Here is a 17,235-nt window from a genome sequence, read left to right as displayed (position 1 = left end):
TGGTACGTGCCCAGCACAGGAGTCACCACATTGGGCACAAACCTCCGTGGCTGCAGGAAATGCCTTTCAAAAATTTATAGGGGTTGTAGGTTAATTGGGGTATTTGGGTGGCACAGGCTTGTGGGCCAGAAGAGCATGTCACCTAGTGTATGTCTAAACGTCTCAAGAATCGCTCCCACAAGAAACTCACTGACAAGAAAGAGCACCTACAGTAGCACATTTGATTACATAATACCACAGACTCTTCAGAACTTACTCAAAGCAGAAGTAAATAACATATAAATTAAGACTACTAACAACAAGGGAGCTTGGGAAAGCAACAACTAAAAAAAAACACTTTTTTTCAAGAAGGATATTGGGGATGAAGTTATTCAGTTTAAATGGATCATATTATTGACAATGTCAGTTAAACCTCATTCAAGTCATTGAAAGGAATAAAATACAAAAGTCTGCAGACACTATGGTTGAAGCAGGTCAAACAGTGTCCTTTATATTGTAAAGATAAAGATACATAAGCAACGTTTTGGGCTTGAGCCCTTCATCAAGTATCACTTACCACAAAGCACAAAAAATGTCTCTTCAGCTGACCATGTCCATACCAACCATTTTGCCCATCTGCACATTTCTTCTCCATTAACCTTCTGTTGAAATGCTTCTTTTACATAGAGATGGAACCACCTCCTCTGGCAATGTTCCAGATATCAATCACTCTCTCTATATTAAAAAAACCTCCCAAATCTCCTTTAAAACTCCCTTCTCTCTCCATAAACCTATGCCCTCGTTTTTGTTTACGCTACAATGGGAAAAATGTTTGGCAATCTTCTTTTTCTGTGATCTTATTGTGGAGTGGTGGGGGGGGGGGGGGGTTTGCTCAGCAATGGAGATGGTAAGGAACTTCAGATTGTCAACTTCGCTGAAAACCTATCCTGGGGCCATCATGTCGATTCAATCCTGAGAATGTGGGATGAGCTGCCAGCAGAGGTGGAGGATGCAGGATTTGACATTTAAGAGAAGATGGGGGTGGGATTCATGGATGGGAGGCGTATGGAGGGCAAATGTCTGGGTGTAACTCAATGTGACGGTTTTGGGCCTGAGCCCTTCATCAGGCAAGAGATAAAAGGTGGGTGCGGAGGGAGGGCACAAGGGGAGGGGAGGATAGCTCTACCACTTGCCAGTGCTCCTCCCCCTGCCCCACACCCCCCTGCCCCACACCGCCCCTGCCCCACACCCCCCCTGCCCCACACCCCCCTGCCCCACACCCCCCCTGCCCCACACCCCCCCTGCCCCCCACAATTTTATTCCAGGCTCAGGCCTGAAACTTTGGCTATGTATCTTTATCTTTGCTGTGGGACCTGTTGAGTTTCTCCAGCATTGGGTTTTTAGGTCAATAAGGTAATTTTCTTCTGGACAAAGGAGGGTTGAATTGGACTTTTGTTGAACATTCAACATGGCTGGGATGACAGCATGATGGGCTTCATATAAGGAGGACTTGGAACGGTCTTCTTAATGAACATTAAGTAAAATAGTACTTTCTTTCATTTTTGTGCAATTGGAATGGCATTTTTTACTGTCATAAGACATTGACAAGATACCTAAATAATTCCTCTGAATATTTGAGTCAACCACTAAGATTAAAATTTAACCCAAACATTTTCTAAAACGATACAGAATGACACAGAAACAGAAAAACTACAGATGCTGGATTCCATAGTGAGTTCCATGGCGGAGGAGCCCAATGGGTCAGAGAGCATCCATGGTCAGTGAATGTTTCAGGTCAATAAGGTTCCTGACCCAAAATGTTGGCCTTGACGAAAGGCTCAGGCCAGGAATGTTAGTTACATATCCTTGCTACATAAAGAACGCTGCGTGACCTGCTGAGTTTCTCCAGCACTTTTGTGCATTGAAGCAAAACGTCGGCTGCTCTGTTGTACCCACGGAAGCTGCCCGACCCAATGAGTTCCGTCAGTTCCTCATCATGTCAAATCATTTTTCGGTGAGGCAGTACAAACCAGAGATGACAAAGAATGGCTCAGGACACCTACCTACACTCCAGTCCATCTCCTCCACACTGTCACCATAAAAACCGTGCTTGCTTTTCCCGAGAAATTCCTGAGAGGCAAACAGAGCCGTATGGACTTGGATGTAGGACATGAAGAGTAGAAATGGACGGTCTGAATTTCTGTGGGACAAAAGCATGTTATGAAACCCTTGTCAATGGGAGGTTACAATGAAGGCACCATGCAAAGATGTACAAAGCACGTTTGTTATCCATACACCAGAGAATGGTAGGCGAGCTCCCATATTGCTGGTTGTGTACCTCATTACCAATGCACTATGCCAAGGGCTAGCATGCAACGGCATTTGAATTTTTAAAATTTAGACATACAGCACGGTAACAGGTCTTTCAGGCCATGAGCCTATGCCACACCCAATTGACCGATAACCATGGTATGTTTTAAAGGGTGGGACAAAACTGGAGCCCCTGGAGGAAACCCATGCAGACATGGGGAGAACGTGCAAATCCCTTACAGAGTGGGAATTGAACCTTGGTCCCGATTGCTGGTGCTAAAACAACGTAGTATTAACTACTACACTAACCATGCCGACATGGGTCAGCTTCCTTGCCCATTAATCGTGGGCCCTGTCCAGCTGCAATACCTCTGGCAATTCCTGCTCTACAAGGATAATGTGTCTTGTAGGGGATGTAGTGTGGTTCAGATTGCAAACCATTATCTGGAGAAATTGCCAAAAGAACCTGTCAGAGTCCTTGATGTGAAATGTTAATTCTATTCCTCTTTCGACAGATGCTTTCTGACCTGCTGTTTCCAGAGAAATAAGAAGCCTGGTTGAATTTACAAAAGGAAAGGCAGTTGAGCTGGTGGATAGACACAAGAAGATATCAGTAAGATAGAAAGAGTACAGAGATTTACAAGGATGTCGCCTGGACTTCAGGATCTAAGTTACAGGGAAAGGTTAAACAAGTAAGGACTTTATTCCCTGGATTGTAGAAGAATGATGGGATATTTGATAGAGCTATTTAAAATTATGAGGGGGGGGGGTGGAGATAGATAAAGTAAACATAGGTAGGCTTTTTCCACTGAGGGTAGAGGTGAGATATAAACTAGAGGGTTAAGAATGAAAGGGGAAAAGTTTAGGGGGAACATAAGGGGGAACTTCTTCACACAGAGCAAATGGTGGGAATATGGAATGAGCTTCTGGCTGAAGTGGTAAATGCAGGTAAAATTTTAACATTTAAGAAGAATTTGGACGGGTACATGGATGAGAGAGGTGCAGGTCAGTGGGACTAAGCAGAAAATTGGTCAGCATAGAGGGCCGAAGGGGCCTGTTTCTGGGCTGTAGTGTTCCATGCTTCTAAGATGAGATAAATTTTGGCCAAGCCATGAGGGAGAACCCACCCCCCCCCCACCCCGTCTTCTCTGAAATATTGCCATTGGATCTTTGATAAATTTGATGCATATTCAAGGGTAAGAATAGATTGGCTTTGACTACAGGTCAATATGGGTTGAAGAACTGGGGGGGGGGGGTCAAACGTTGGTTCAGATATCAACTTGTTAATGTTGGAGCAGGTTCAATGGGCTATATGACCTACCATGCTCTTAAGCTGTTAGATTTTATGGTGCAACTCTCCCAATGGACAAATGGATTTCAGCCTCAAGACTTCATTTTCCCCATTTCTTGGCTGAATGTGCAGGGATTTTGCTGGAGTCCAATTTTCCTGATAATAATAAACCATCTCAAGTCCTGTCCAAACAGTGAGTCTTTGTGTCTAGCCTTGGATAACAGAGATCTAGTTTGTACACCACGGAAAACATCGCGCTTGAAATTTCTGCGTGGGTCTGGAACTGATGGACCCTTCTGACTCATAGCATTTCCGCAGGAAAGAGGGAGTGGAAATTAAAAACCATCAGTGTTTTGAGGTAGTGAAAAGAAGAAATGAAATGTGTATCCACTGATTTTGGAAAAAGATCAACACTGATGCTACTTACAGAAACAGAAACAAGGCCACACACAAAGAATCAGTCACTGGGTAAGGAACTGAAGGTTTATTACAGCTCAAGGAACTGGCCAACTGGTTTGTACCAGTTTAGAAGGTTCAATATAGGCAGTTATCCAGTAGAATAGCAGTATAAGAATATGAGGCATTGATCAGACCACTGTGAAGGGCCCTGAGGACCCAAAAACCCAGCAGCAATAGAAATTCACCAAGACAAAAGGTTAATTATCTTTAAACATGAAAATAGGATCAAACTCTAAATTATTACTATTAACTTAGCTTAACCTAACTTAATCCCCTTCTAATTCTAATCGCACGTTTATGTAATGTGTGTATAAGTTCAGTAAAGATCTTTAATTCATTGTCCAATCTCACTTCTCCAAGTTCACTGGTATCAGGCAATTCTTATACTGTTCACAGAATTTAACATTTATGATTCTTCACCAGGCTTTGGTGCTTGAAAGGTAAATGGTTACTGCTCAGGAAGGTTCCTGTCGGTTTTCAGAGAAATTAGTTGCTCGTTGGACACCAACACACAAACTGATTCCTTCCGATCAGCCACTTCAGTGTCTTGCCGAAGAAACTTGCCCTATCAGGATTTTCCAGATGATAACCTCTTTCTTTCAGGTCACCACAGAGTTCCTTTTCTGTTTCCCTTATTTCAAGAGAAACATTATACAGCTGGTCCTCTCCTCTTGTATGGACCACGATAGCTTTGACCAGGCTGAACTAAGAACTCACATCCCGTCTTCAAAATGGTGTTTTTACACAAGCTTTCCAGCTTGTTCTAGTCCCAGCTGCTTCTGTTGAACTGTAGAACTGAATTCTCTCTCTCTCTCAAAGAAATCCACATGACCCTCTTAAAACAGCAAACTGCATTCAGACACACTACGGCATCAGACCCAATCTTCTGAGTCTGTTCATCTGTTGCTTTCCAAAACAATAATCCATTACTCCACGGCATGTCCAATTAACATCTACTTGTGAAGTCTCTATAGGCATTCTTCAAAGCTTTTGCAAAGGCACTCAGAGCCAGGACTGTCTGGCTTGAGCACAGCTCCAGAATTTTACATGAGATCTGTTTTGAAGTGTGTGACCTAATTAAAAACCCCACAATCTATCTTCCAAAAATATATTTATACATAATATAAAATATAACATAATCTTCCACACCACGTTTGAGTTTGGATTCATATTATGGAAGGGTGTGCTTTCATTGGCGGGGGTACAGAGGAAGTTTATGAGAATGATCCCAGGGATGAGAGGGTTAATGTATGAGGAACGTTTGATGTCTCTGGCCTGTTTTTGCTGGAGTTTAGAAGTATGGGAGGAGGTGTGGATTACGTTGATACCTATAAATTACTGAAAGCCCCCTGGACAGAGTGGATGTGGAGAAGGTGTTTCCAGAAGAGGGAGAGTCTAGAACCAGAGGGCACAGTCTCAGAATAAATGGAATGCACTTTAGAACAGAGATGAGGAAAAACTTCTTCAGTCAGAGGGTGGCGAATCTATGGAATTCTTTGCATCAGATGTCGTCTTCACGTCTATGTAATCACGTAGGTTGCTTGTCAGTGGCTATACTTTGTGAGGAGATTTCATATGTCATCAAAGACTCTTGAAAACTTCTACCGGTGGACCATGGAGAGCATTCTGACTGGTTTCATCACTGTCTGGTATGGAGGCACCAATGCACAGGACAGGAAAATACTACAGAGAGTTGTCCATCAAGGATATCTACAAGAGGCAGTGTCTTAAGAAGGCAGACTCTATCCTCAAGGACCCTTAGCACCAGGCCATGCCCTCTTCACACTGCTACCCTAGGGAAGGAGGTACAGGAGCCTGAAGAGGGGCATCTAGTGGCACAAGGACAGCTTCTTCCCCTCCACCATCAGATTCCTGAATGGACAATGAACTACAGACACTACCTCACTTCCACTTTTTTTTTTGCACTAATTTATTTATTTTTAATGTAATTATATAACAATATTTACACTGTCATGTTGCCCACAAAACAACAAATTTCGTGACGTGTTCGTTCAATAAATTCTGATTCTGATTGTGGAGGTTGTCGCGGTCGCATACTTACCTGCGTCAGGAGCTGTGTCGGGCACCGCTGATGACGTGAGTGATGCAATGCACGGGAGTAATAGCGTGTGCATGCACGGGTGTTTTAAAGGTCAGTGCATGGGTGATGAATCTCAGATGCAGGAGAAGGAGAGTGAGAGTGCCAGGATCAACCGTATGGGAGTGAGCCCATGAGAAGGCCAGAGGAGTTTAGCTGGGTGTTGTTTGGGGAGTTGAAGAATGCAATGTGTCTGGACAGAATAAAAAAATAAAGTTGACTTCACGGTGTGCTGAAAGAAACGAGCGAGCGTATTGTTTTCTTGTTTGTAAGCTGTGGTAGTGCTGTCACAAGGTCAAGCCACTGGGTATAGTTAAAATGGAGGTTGATAGGGTTGTCAAAGGCTATGGGGAGAAGACAGCAGAATGGATATGAAAGGAAAAATACAACAGCCATGATTTGAATGGTGGAGAAACTCGATGGGCTGAATTCCTAAGATTTATGGAAGGAAAGTGCCTGCATGGTTGGGCAGCACTTAAGATGCTGAGACATGACAACAGTTGGCTGTGCTGTTTGGTGGCGCTGGGCTCCCGATGGAAGGGAAATGGGAATCCAAAGCATGGATAGACTGGAGATACAATGCAACTGGCCTACGACTGCAATGACAGATCCAACAGAGTCATCAAGTTCGCAGGTGACACAACAGTGGTTGGCTTCATCACCAACAACGAGAAGAGGTTGAAAATCTCATGAAAATGGTGCAAGTGAAACCACCTGAATCTCAACGTGGACTAGACAAAAGAAATAATTGTGGTCTTCAGGACAAGGAACTACCACCCTCCACTACATATTAATAGTTTGGTAGTGGAGAGAAGTAGAGAGCACCAAGTTCCTCGGAGTCCACTTAACAAGTGACCTATCCTGAACACAGAGGAAAGTGCAACAGGAACTGCACTTCCTGGAAAGACTGAGGCAGGCAAGGCTACCGCCCCCATTATTTCAACCTTCTTTAGGAGCTCCATCGAGAGCACTCTGGCCGGCTGCATCAGAGCGTGGAACGGTTGCTGCAGAACCATCAGAGTGGCAGAGAGGATCGATGGCGTCTGCCTCCCCCCCATCAATTTGATTTACCAGGATAGTATTTAAGGAGGGCTTGAAAAATTAGGGAGGGCCCTCTACCATCCCATGCAGCATCTTTCAGCTACTCCCATTGGGAAAGAGATACAGAAGCATTGGAGTCAGAACCACAAGGCTGAGGGGCAGCTTCTTCCCACAGGCAGTGAGAATGCTGAAACAATTCTCTATTATTAATAATATTTATTTTAATATATGTACATAGGTTCTGTGCATCTGTATCGTTTGTCTGTATGTGTGTTCTTTCTATATGTGTGTTTGTACTGTGGACTGGAGAACATTTTTTCCTCGGGTTGTACTGATACAATCTGATGATAAATAAAATTAAACTTCACAGTTTTTTCCACCATTTCCTGATTTAATTTTCATCACCCTTATCCATTTGAATGCAGCCATTTATCTTCACTTAAGAGAGTAATTTGGGAAAGATCTACGTTAAGTTTTCTCCCTTGTTCTGTTTTTTTTTGACATACAGTATTTTGAAATCTTTTAAAGTGTATCTCGATGGTTAAAGAGCCAGAATGTTCTGATAATCAGCTGCTGGTTGCAAAAGAATCGACAGACTGTATTGTGTACACGTTGGCACACTCGGGATATCAGCTCCTGCACTCTGTTGGTCACTCTCATCACTGGAGGGGGGGAGGGGAGATTTGAGTTGTGCTGTTAAGCAGCCAGACACAGTTTTCACCCGTTCACTCATCTTTACACCAGCCAGAGTTTGGGAAGACTAATGGACTTTAAATAGGCCTTTGAGGACATCCCACAGGGGAGGAGGATGAAAAAGGTTCAGCCGTTCACTATTCAGGACGAGGTGGTAAATTGGATTAAACATTGGCTTTGCGGGAGAAGACAAGAGAGTGGTAGTAGATGATTGCCCCTCTGACTAGAAGCCTGTGACTAGAGGTGTGCCTCACAGATCAGTGCTGTTCGTTATCTATATCAATGATCTGGATGATAATGTGGTAAATTGGATCAGCAAGTTTGCAGATGACGCCAAGATTGGGCATGTAGTTACAGTGAAGAAGGCTTTCAAAGCTTGCAAAGGAATCTTGTCCAGATGGAAAAATAGGCTGAAAAACGGCAGATGGAATTTAATGCAGACAAGGGGATGGTGGTGGAAGCTGAAACATTGAGGCATTTGAGAGACTCTCAGACACATGGAGGACCATAAAAAATAGAGGGTCCCAGGGTTAGGGAGGGTTTAGTATTTTCCTTTTAAGAAGGGATATATGGGTCAGCAAAACATTGAGGGCCAAAGGACCTGTACTGTATTGTATTGTTCTACGTTCTAAGTGTGAGATGTTGCACCTTGGGAGGACAAACAAACAAGGTAGATGTTCAGGCACTGAGGAGTGCAGTACAACAGAGGGATCTGGGAATACAACATATTATTCCCTGAAAGTCTTTTCTTCTTTGGCTTGGCTTCGCGGACGAAGATTTATGGAGGGGGTAAAAGTCCACGTCAGCTGTAGTGCCACAGGAAAAAAGGGCTATAAAGAAAACTTATGGTATGCTGGCCTTCATAAAGGAAACATTCAGGGAAACTACTTCATGCAGAGAGGGTGGAATGAGTTGCTAGCTGAAGTGGTGAATGCAAGCTTATTTTTGACATTTAAGAAAAATGTGGATGCATACATGGATGGGAGGGATATTGTCCAGATGCCGGTCAATGGGACCAAGCAGAGTAACACCTCAGCATGGCTAAATGGGCTGAAGGGCCTGTTTCTGTGCTGTAGAAAGAAGTAAAGAAAATAAAACACTGTAGATGCTAGAAATATAAAATAGAAACAGAAATTTCTGTGATGACTCCAGCAAATCAGGTTGCATCTGTGGGAGGAGAAACTTTTCTTCCATTGAAGCAATATGACTTGCTGAGTTTTTTCCACCATTTCCTGATTTAATTTTCATCACCCTTATCCATTTGAATGCAGCCATTTATCTTCACTTAAGAGGGTAATTTGGGAAAGATCTACGTTAAGTTTTCTCCCTTGCTCTGTTTTTTTTTGATATACAGTATTTTGAAATCTTTTACAGTGTATTATCCTTTTTAACAATATATTTTTACATTTTCAAATGATCGTATATGCTCATGTAATAGCTTTTTGGACCAATTTTTCCGTTCAAATTTGGGAGGGTTGACTTCTACATGGACTAAAATTCACACAAGAATCCAAAAGTACCCTGTATATTTGTGTAATTGTTCAGTATTGGAGATGAATTTTTTGGGTCAAATTTGGGTAGGGTACTAATATTGACCACGGTTAAATACCTGTACAGTTTCGGGTGTCTGGCGCTCAGATGGCTGGGACCAAGTGGAGAGTCTGCGTTCGGGGCATCGGGAGCTCAGTTGGGTGGGAGGCCAGGGCTGAGAAGAGAGTCTGGTGTGACAGGGGGCAGGGTGAGGGTCTGCAGGTGGGCAGCTGGGGCCTTGGAGAGGTTGTGTCCTGGGCACCGGGCTGAGGGTCCACAGTCAGGAGCTAGGATGGGCGGGTGGCCGAGATGAGGGTTCACAGTTGGAGCATCGGGAGCTCAGGTAGGGGCGTCGGGAAATCAGATGGGCGGGCGGTGAGGGCCAAAAATAGGGGGGTGGGGGGGGGGGGAGATCAAATTTTACACAGATATATAGAAAATAGAAAATGTGCGATTTTTGGGCTGGGTGGGTTGTTGACTATTAAGCGGGAGCGACTATTACACGTATATATATATATATATATATATATATATATATAATATATGGAGTTCTACGTTAAATGGGTGGTACAGCTAGTGTAGTGGTTATGGCAATGTTACTGCAGCGCCAGTGACCTGGGTTTCAATCCACCGGTGAATGCAAGGACCTTAGTACATTCTCTCTGTGTGCACGTGGGTCTTCTCTGGGCACTCCGGTTTCCTCCCATGTTCCAAAGACAGGCTGGTAGCATAATTGGTCACATGGGTGTATTTGGGCAGAATAGGCTCATGGGCCAGAAGGGCCTGTTTCGGTGCTGTATCTCTTAATTAAAAGTTAAAACGTTAAACTTTTGCTTTAACTCTTTTATTTTCTAGATTGACTATTTTGCCAACCATTTCCAAAGGTGTGTGGGAAAGAAAGGCCTTTGATGTCAAAATATATTTAGACAGATATATGGATAGGGAGGGTTGAGAAGAATGCAGACCAAATTTCAACTTGGCTAGCATGGAAAAGTTGGGCCGAAGGGCTTGTTCCATGCTGTCTGACTCTATGACATGAGGTGTCAGCACAATACCAACCAATTCATGGGCAGTGCATTAGTTTCTGCCAGCTGAGATCAAATTAGCAATCTGCTTTTAGAAAACAATCACTTTCGTGGCCTCACTACTGCCACATCCTGGCTTCAATTCCAAACTTCTCTGCTGGGTGTTGACTGCTGTCTGACCGCTTCTACTCCTGGATGCAGCTTGACCTGCTGAGTTCCTTCAGTAATTAGTGGCTCAGGATTCCAGAATCTGCAGTGTTTTATATTTCAAAATGACAGGAGAGAAAGAAAACAGGGCAAAGGAAGGAAAGAAAGAGAAAGGGGGAAAGGGAAAGGAGGGAGAGAGAAAGGGGGAAGGGAGATAAAGGATGGAAAGAAGGCATTGAGGCAGAGAGAGAAATCATCCTTCAGTTGCATCTGAAAGAGTGATAGTTTGCTCTGTTCTTTGAAGAAGCTTATTACAGCTTGTAGAGACTTCAAAGCTCAATGAGCAGAGTGCTGGAGCTTCAATAGGTGTTGGAGCCACACACTTCAACAACGGCCCTGACCACTGTCAGTAGGAACGTGTGAACAATTCAACAGCTGCTCTGAAGTCATGTCATCAAATCAACGCCACTTAAATAGCAATGATACTGGAAATGACAGCAGCGGACTTTAATCCATCCCCTTCTTGGCTGGAAACCGTTTGGTGTAGACATGAAAGTAGAGATGTGGTCGAAAGAAGGCATGACAGGTGATACCTGAAGATTCTGAAGATGAAACATCACTTATCGTTGAGCAGCTCAAGCCTAGATGAAATGAGAATTAATTTGCTGAGCTTGTTTCCAGCACTAAGATTAGGTGCAACCATCCAAATGAGGTGGCCACTCGGCCCTTTGAGCCAGCCCATTTGTGGAGTAACTCTGCAGTCCTAACTACCCCACCAACTGGGCGTCATTAACTCGGGGGATATGCTCATGTTGGAATGGTGGGGCAGACTCGACAGGCCAAATGGTCTACTTCTGCTCCTACATCTGATGAGGAATTAGAGGTGCCGATGTGCATTCTTCACAGTGACGTTAATAGGATGGGTCTAGGACAGGTCCTCTGAGATAGTGTCCGCCCCAGAAATTTAAAGTTGCTGACCTTCTCCACCTCTGATCATCCAATGATCACTGGATCGAACACCTCCAGTCCTCCTTTCCTAAAATCCACATCAGCTCTTTATTCTTGGTAATATTGACTGAGAGGTTGTTGTTAGTACACCATTCAGCAACGTTTTCAATCTCCCTCACTCATTGCCCATATTCTTTTGAACAACTCCTATCCCTGGATCTGCCCAAATGTCTTTTGAATTTCATGGTTATACCCACCTCTGAAGGTTTCTCTGGCCAATTGTTCCACATACATATCACCCCTCTTGTCAGAAAAAGTTGCCCCTTTGGTCCATTTTAAATCTTTCCTCACTCACATTATACACAATACGTTTCCGATTGTCCAAAACGCTCAGGACCGAACATTTATCGGATAATCAAGAAATTGCTTTAAGCACCCCAATAGCATCGGCAGAATACTTGTCTTGGCCATCGGCAATCCTCGACACCTTCCAACTGGCATTACCGTTCCTGCCCGGGAGCCCGAGGTCCCCGCTCCTGCTGACCTCTCCCCACTGCCAATGCTGATCCTGCCAGAGAGCCTGAGGTCCCCGCTCCTGCCCAGGAGTCTGAGGTCCATGCTCCTGCTGCTGTCACCGATCCCCGACACGCCCCACCGCCACTGTCAATCCTGCCCGGGAGTCTGAGGTTCCTGCTCCTGCCTGGGAGGCCGCTCTCCTGTTGAAACTGGGACAGTAGAGAACCAAGTACAGGGGAGGGTAAAGAAGAAATGGAAAGAGAGAGGGGAGGGAGTTACCTGAAATAAAGAGAATCTCCTCATATGCTGCCTGACCCACTGACTTCCTCCAGTCGCTCACAGATGGCTCGAGATTCCAACCTGCTTCTCTGAGCCGACATCAAAGATCATACCTACTGTCCAAGTTATCTCTTCCCTCACTTCCCACAGCAGCCTAGGGTAATTGAGTTTAACATATTAATCCTACATACGTAGTTTACTAATATTGTAAAAAAGCATGTTGAATCATATACATATCACAAATTAATATAAATGTAATTCAAACCCATCCATATTTGTTGCTTTAACATTATTTCTTAAAAATAATTCTGGATAGAAACCAATTGAGTTAATTATACCAAGCCATGGTCATATCACAGAAATATCTGAATAATGTGATAATATGATCGAGGTCAACAATAATTAAACCTGTATATAATCGGTTAATCTAAAAAGGAATTAAAAAAAAGGAAACTAAAAAAAAGAAATCTAATCTGGATTTATCAATCTTAATGTTTTTAAGAAGATCCAAAACTTCTTCCTTAATCTCAACACGGTACAGCACACAAGCCTGTTCTATTCCAACCTCACCCTGGTCAAGGTTCTTTTCTCTTGTGAATACTGAAGCAACTTGTCAACCTCCTCTGCCTCCAAGCAAATGTTGCCTACTTTATCCTTTAGTGGCAATGTGGCCACTGGAATAGCAGTGGACCCAACGAAATAACCACAAAAGACATTTCTAGAGTGAATCAAACGGATTTATTCTTCGTCAATCTCGCAACCCTTTAAAAGCCTGAATCACGCGCTCAACACGCACTGATGTCATTACGTTCTGATCACTCACGTGGCAGGTTCAATGTGCCACTACAGCCCCACCATCATTCTCGTCTTCCTTCAGTTCTTCACATAAGCATAGAGCACTTTGGGATTCTCCTTAATCCTACATTCCAAGGCCTTCTCATGACTCCTAAGTCCTTTCCTAAGATCCTTCCTAGCTATCATACATTTCTCATGAATCCTTCCTATTTCTTGCTTCCAATATCTAACGTATGTTTCCTTCTTCCTCTTGACTAGTTGCCTGACTTGTTTTGTCAATCATGGTTCCCTTCTCCTACCATGTTTTCCTTGTCCTAGTGGGACAAATCTATCCTGAACCCAGAACAAGTGGTCCCTAAACTTCCTCCATTAGTTTAGTGCTTTCTCCTTGGAACATCTGTTTCCAATTTACTCTCACTAGTTTCTGCCTCATCCCATCATAATTTGTCCTTCCCCAGTTAAGTACTTTCCCATTTTGTCTGCTTTTATCCTTTTCTATGACTACGTTAAAGCTCAGGGAGTTGTGGTCACTCAACAAAATGCTCCCCCACAGAGAGATCCACCACCTGACCAGGTTCATTACCCAGGATTAGATCCAGAAGGGCCCCTCCTCTTATCAGCTGGTCCACATACTGTCAGAAATCTTTCTTGGAAGCACCTGACAAATTCAGCCCCATCTATCCCTCTTGCAGTAAGAAGGAGCCAGTCAATATTAGGAAAGTTGAAATTACCCATAACAACAATCCTCTAATTTCTGCACCAAGACAAAATCTGCCTACGTATCTGTTCCTAGGTGTCCCGAGGACTATTTTGGTACAGTGATAGCTCCCTTCCTATTTCTGACTTCTAGCCATACTTACTCAATGGACGATCCCTCAACAGCCTCCTCCCTTTCTATAGCTGTGATACTATCCCTGACCAGCAATGCTACTCCCGCTCCTCCCCTTACCTCTCATCCTAATTCTTTTAAAACCCCTAAAACCTGGTACCTGCATCAGCCAATCTTGCCCTTCCTCCAGCCAAGTCTCTGTAACAGCCATAATATCAGAGTTCCAAGTATTGATCCATGCTCTATCCCTTTATTCCTAATATACTTCTCACATTGAAATAGTCACATTTCAAACCCTCTAAATGGCTACATTCATGTTTGTCCCCTGCATGTCTCCTTCCTCGCAAACTCAAAACACATCGCTTCATGCTTTTGACCTTCTGCCCTACTCTCTGCACTCACATTCTGGTTCCCACCCCCCTGCCAACCTTGTTTAAACCATCCCCAACAGCTCTAGAAAACCTGGCTGCCAGGATATTGGTCCCTTTCCAGTTCACGTGCAGCCCGTCCTTTTTGTATAGGTTACCCGAAAAAAATCCCAATGATCCACGAATCTGAACCCCTGCCCCAACTCTCCAGCCACACCTTCCAATTCCTACCCTCTCTAGAGTGTGCCACAGACAGCAATCCTGAGATTACCACCCTTGAGGTCCTGCTTTTTAACTTCTTACCTAACTCCCTATATTCCTTCTTCAGGACCTCATCACTACTCCTATCCATGTCATTGGTCTTCACGTGGACCACGACATCTGGATGCCCACCCTTTCCCTCCAGAATGCTGTGAACTTGATTAGAGACCCTGGCACCTGGGAGGCAACATACAATCCGGAAGCCTCGATCTCATTCACAGAACCTCCTATTCACTTGTTCTACCATCGAGTCCCTAATCACCATAGTTCCCCTCTTCTTCTCTTTTCCCTTCTGAGCTGAGGGGCCAGCCTCTGTGCCAGAGATGAGACCACCACAACTTGTCTCGAGTAGATCGTTCTCCCCCAACAGTATTGCAAACAGTATACTTTTCGTTGAGGGAAATGGTCACAAGGGTGCACTGTACTGTCTGCTTATTCCCCTTCCCTCTTTTGGGGATGACTGTCTCCCTGAACTTCCTCTCTATCACCCCCTCTGCCTCCTGAATGATCCGGAATTCATCCAGCTCCATTTCCCTATCTTAGTCTCCCAGGAGCTGCAGCTGGAGGCACCTCTTGCAGGCATAGTCATCAGGAACAATTGTGCTCTCCCAGATTTCCCACATCCTGCAATCGGAGCATTCTACTGCCTTACCTGTCTCCATTCATTCTTCCTAATTTAGCTCACCAGAATAAAGCTCGTCCTCAACCTCTGCTCACCAAAGTCTTGTGAGCCAAAGCCTCTAAGCCCCAGTCCTACACTGGGCCATTCCAATACTGGCTGCTCTCCACTGTCTTTGCCTTGCCAATGTCTTGTAACAGTCATAGAAACAGTACAGAAACTGACCTATTGGCCCACTGAGCCTGTTCTGACCATCAAGCATCGCATTTTAAAACTGATCCTGCCCTCACCCAATTTTATTCCGCCCATTTTTATGTTTGCATTTGGGGAAATTTACACCACCTCACATCTTTGGGAGAAGAGCCAGTGCATCTGGAGGAAACACTCATGCTTTCTCCACACAGGCAGGTCAGGATTAGCAGAGATAAGGCTTATCTCTTTGGGACAATGGAGGATGAGAGATGACTTAGCATAAGATTATGAGGGCTTAGACATTGTGGACAGCCAGCACCTTTTTCCCTGGGGCATCAACAGCAAATACTAGAAGACATCTATTTAAGGTGAGTGGAGGAAAGTTTAAGGGAGAAGTCAGAGGCAAATTTCTTTTACACAGAAATAGTGGGTGCCTAGAATGCACTGACCGGGGTGGAGGTTGGTACAATACAGGCATTTAAATTACTCCTTGATAGGCACGTAAATGCAAGAAAAATAGAGTGTTATGGGTGTGGTAGGAAAATAGAATGTACGTACTCTGATAATAAATTTGAACTTTGAACAATTAGATTATTAATGTGTAGGTCGGCATTGGTCAGGACAACGTGATGGGCTATAGTACGGTGCTATAATGGTCTATGTTTAATGTACCTGTGTCACTGGAGCAGTAAGGCAGCAGGTCTATTTGTAATATTTGTGCTGTTTTGGTTGTAGCTTCCTCACACAAGAGCCAACCTTTCCACAACCACCCTGTCAAGGCACCTCAGGAGATGATCAGTTTGAGGTTTCAAACTCCACTGAATGAGATTACAGAACCATCACTCGTTCATGGCAAAACAAAAGTAACAAAATACAGAAAGTGCTTGAAAAAGTCAGGAAGCATTTAAAGAGAGAACAAGGGAAACAATACCGGCATAAAAGGTTGGCGAGGGGTGATCAGGTCAAATGGAAAGGATGGGATAAGTCAGTCGTGGACGCCAGTGGGCAGTTCGTGAAAGGAAAGAAACGGAAACCGTCAGAGAGAGTGGGGGGGGTGGGGTGGGGAGGAGTGGAAGAGAAGCTGCCACTTCACTGATTATTGGGCTCAGTGTTTCAGATAAAAGTGTAAAAAAGTAAGAAACAGCTTTTTTCTATGGAAACTCTGCATAGCCTGTGGGAAGTAATAGAGTTCATTTACTATCATCTGAATGTACATAGACAACCTGACATAACAGCATTTCTCCATACCATGGTGCACACACACACACACACACACACACACACACAGACACACACACACACACACACACACACACACACACACACACACACACACACACACACACACACACCCCAGATAATACACAGCACATGGTAATCACATTTATACATAACAATATAATTCAAAATAGATACAAATATTTTGGAATAATTTACTAATTAGAGGATATAGTTCATCAATCAAGGGTGGCGTGGTTAACCTAGTGGTTAGCGCAACGCTATTACAACGCTATTCCACTGGTAGTGTACTGTGTTGATGGCCGGCTCTGCCCCCATCTGCTCACATAGAACCCTGGTTTCCCAACTAAACCCAGAACCCTTCCAAAGTCTATTGTGAAACCTTACCCATGGCTATAAGCTAATAAAAGCATTTGTTCTCCCTCCAGTTGTGAGAGCTTTTATTCACACTATAATTTTATTAGGCTATTCCCTAAACGAATGAAGCGCTACTCAAGCCAGGTACGTTGCTGACAGACCTTCTGTCCCCTGACATGGCTGAGGAGTTCAAGTACTGGCTGGACTGTTTCCAGGCCTATCTGAACACGACCAGGGACGTCTTCCACAGATGAACACA

The 17,235-nt window shown here is 44.0% G+C and overlaps 1 protein-coding gene across 9 annotated transcripts in view; it reads right to left on the bottom strand.

Annotated features, from left to right (window-relative positions):
• The window catches only part of sts (steroid sulfatase (microsomal), isozyme S), a 164,002-nt gene that overhangs the window by 86,199 nt on the left and 60,568 nt on the right, over positions 1 to 17,235 (bottom strand). For all 9 annotated transcript variants that reach the window (XM_069892066.1, XM_069892068.1, XM_069892067.1 and 6 more), the window contains one exon: positions 2,043 to 2,179. In XM_069892066.1, the coding sequence (XP_069748167.1) occupies positions 2,043 to 2,179 (137 nt within the window). The remainder of the gene's footprint in view (positions 1 to 2,042; positions 2,180 to 17,235) is intronic.

This window comes from Narcine bancroftii, chromosome 7, assembly GCF_036971445.1.
Source record: "Narcine bancroftii isolate sNarBan1 chromosome 7, sNarBan1.hap1, whole genome shotgun sequence".
Classification (NCBI taxonomy): domain Eukaryota; kingdom Metazoa; phylum Chordata; class Chondrichthyes; order Torpediniformes; family Narcinidae; genus Narcine; species Narcine bancroftii.
This window is presented reverse-complemented; position numbering and strand designations above follow the sequence as displayed.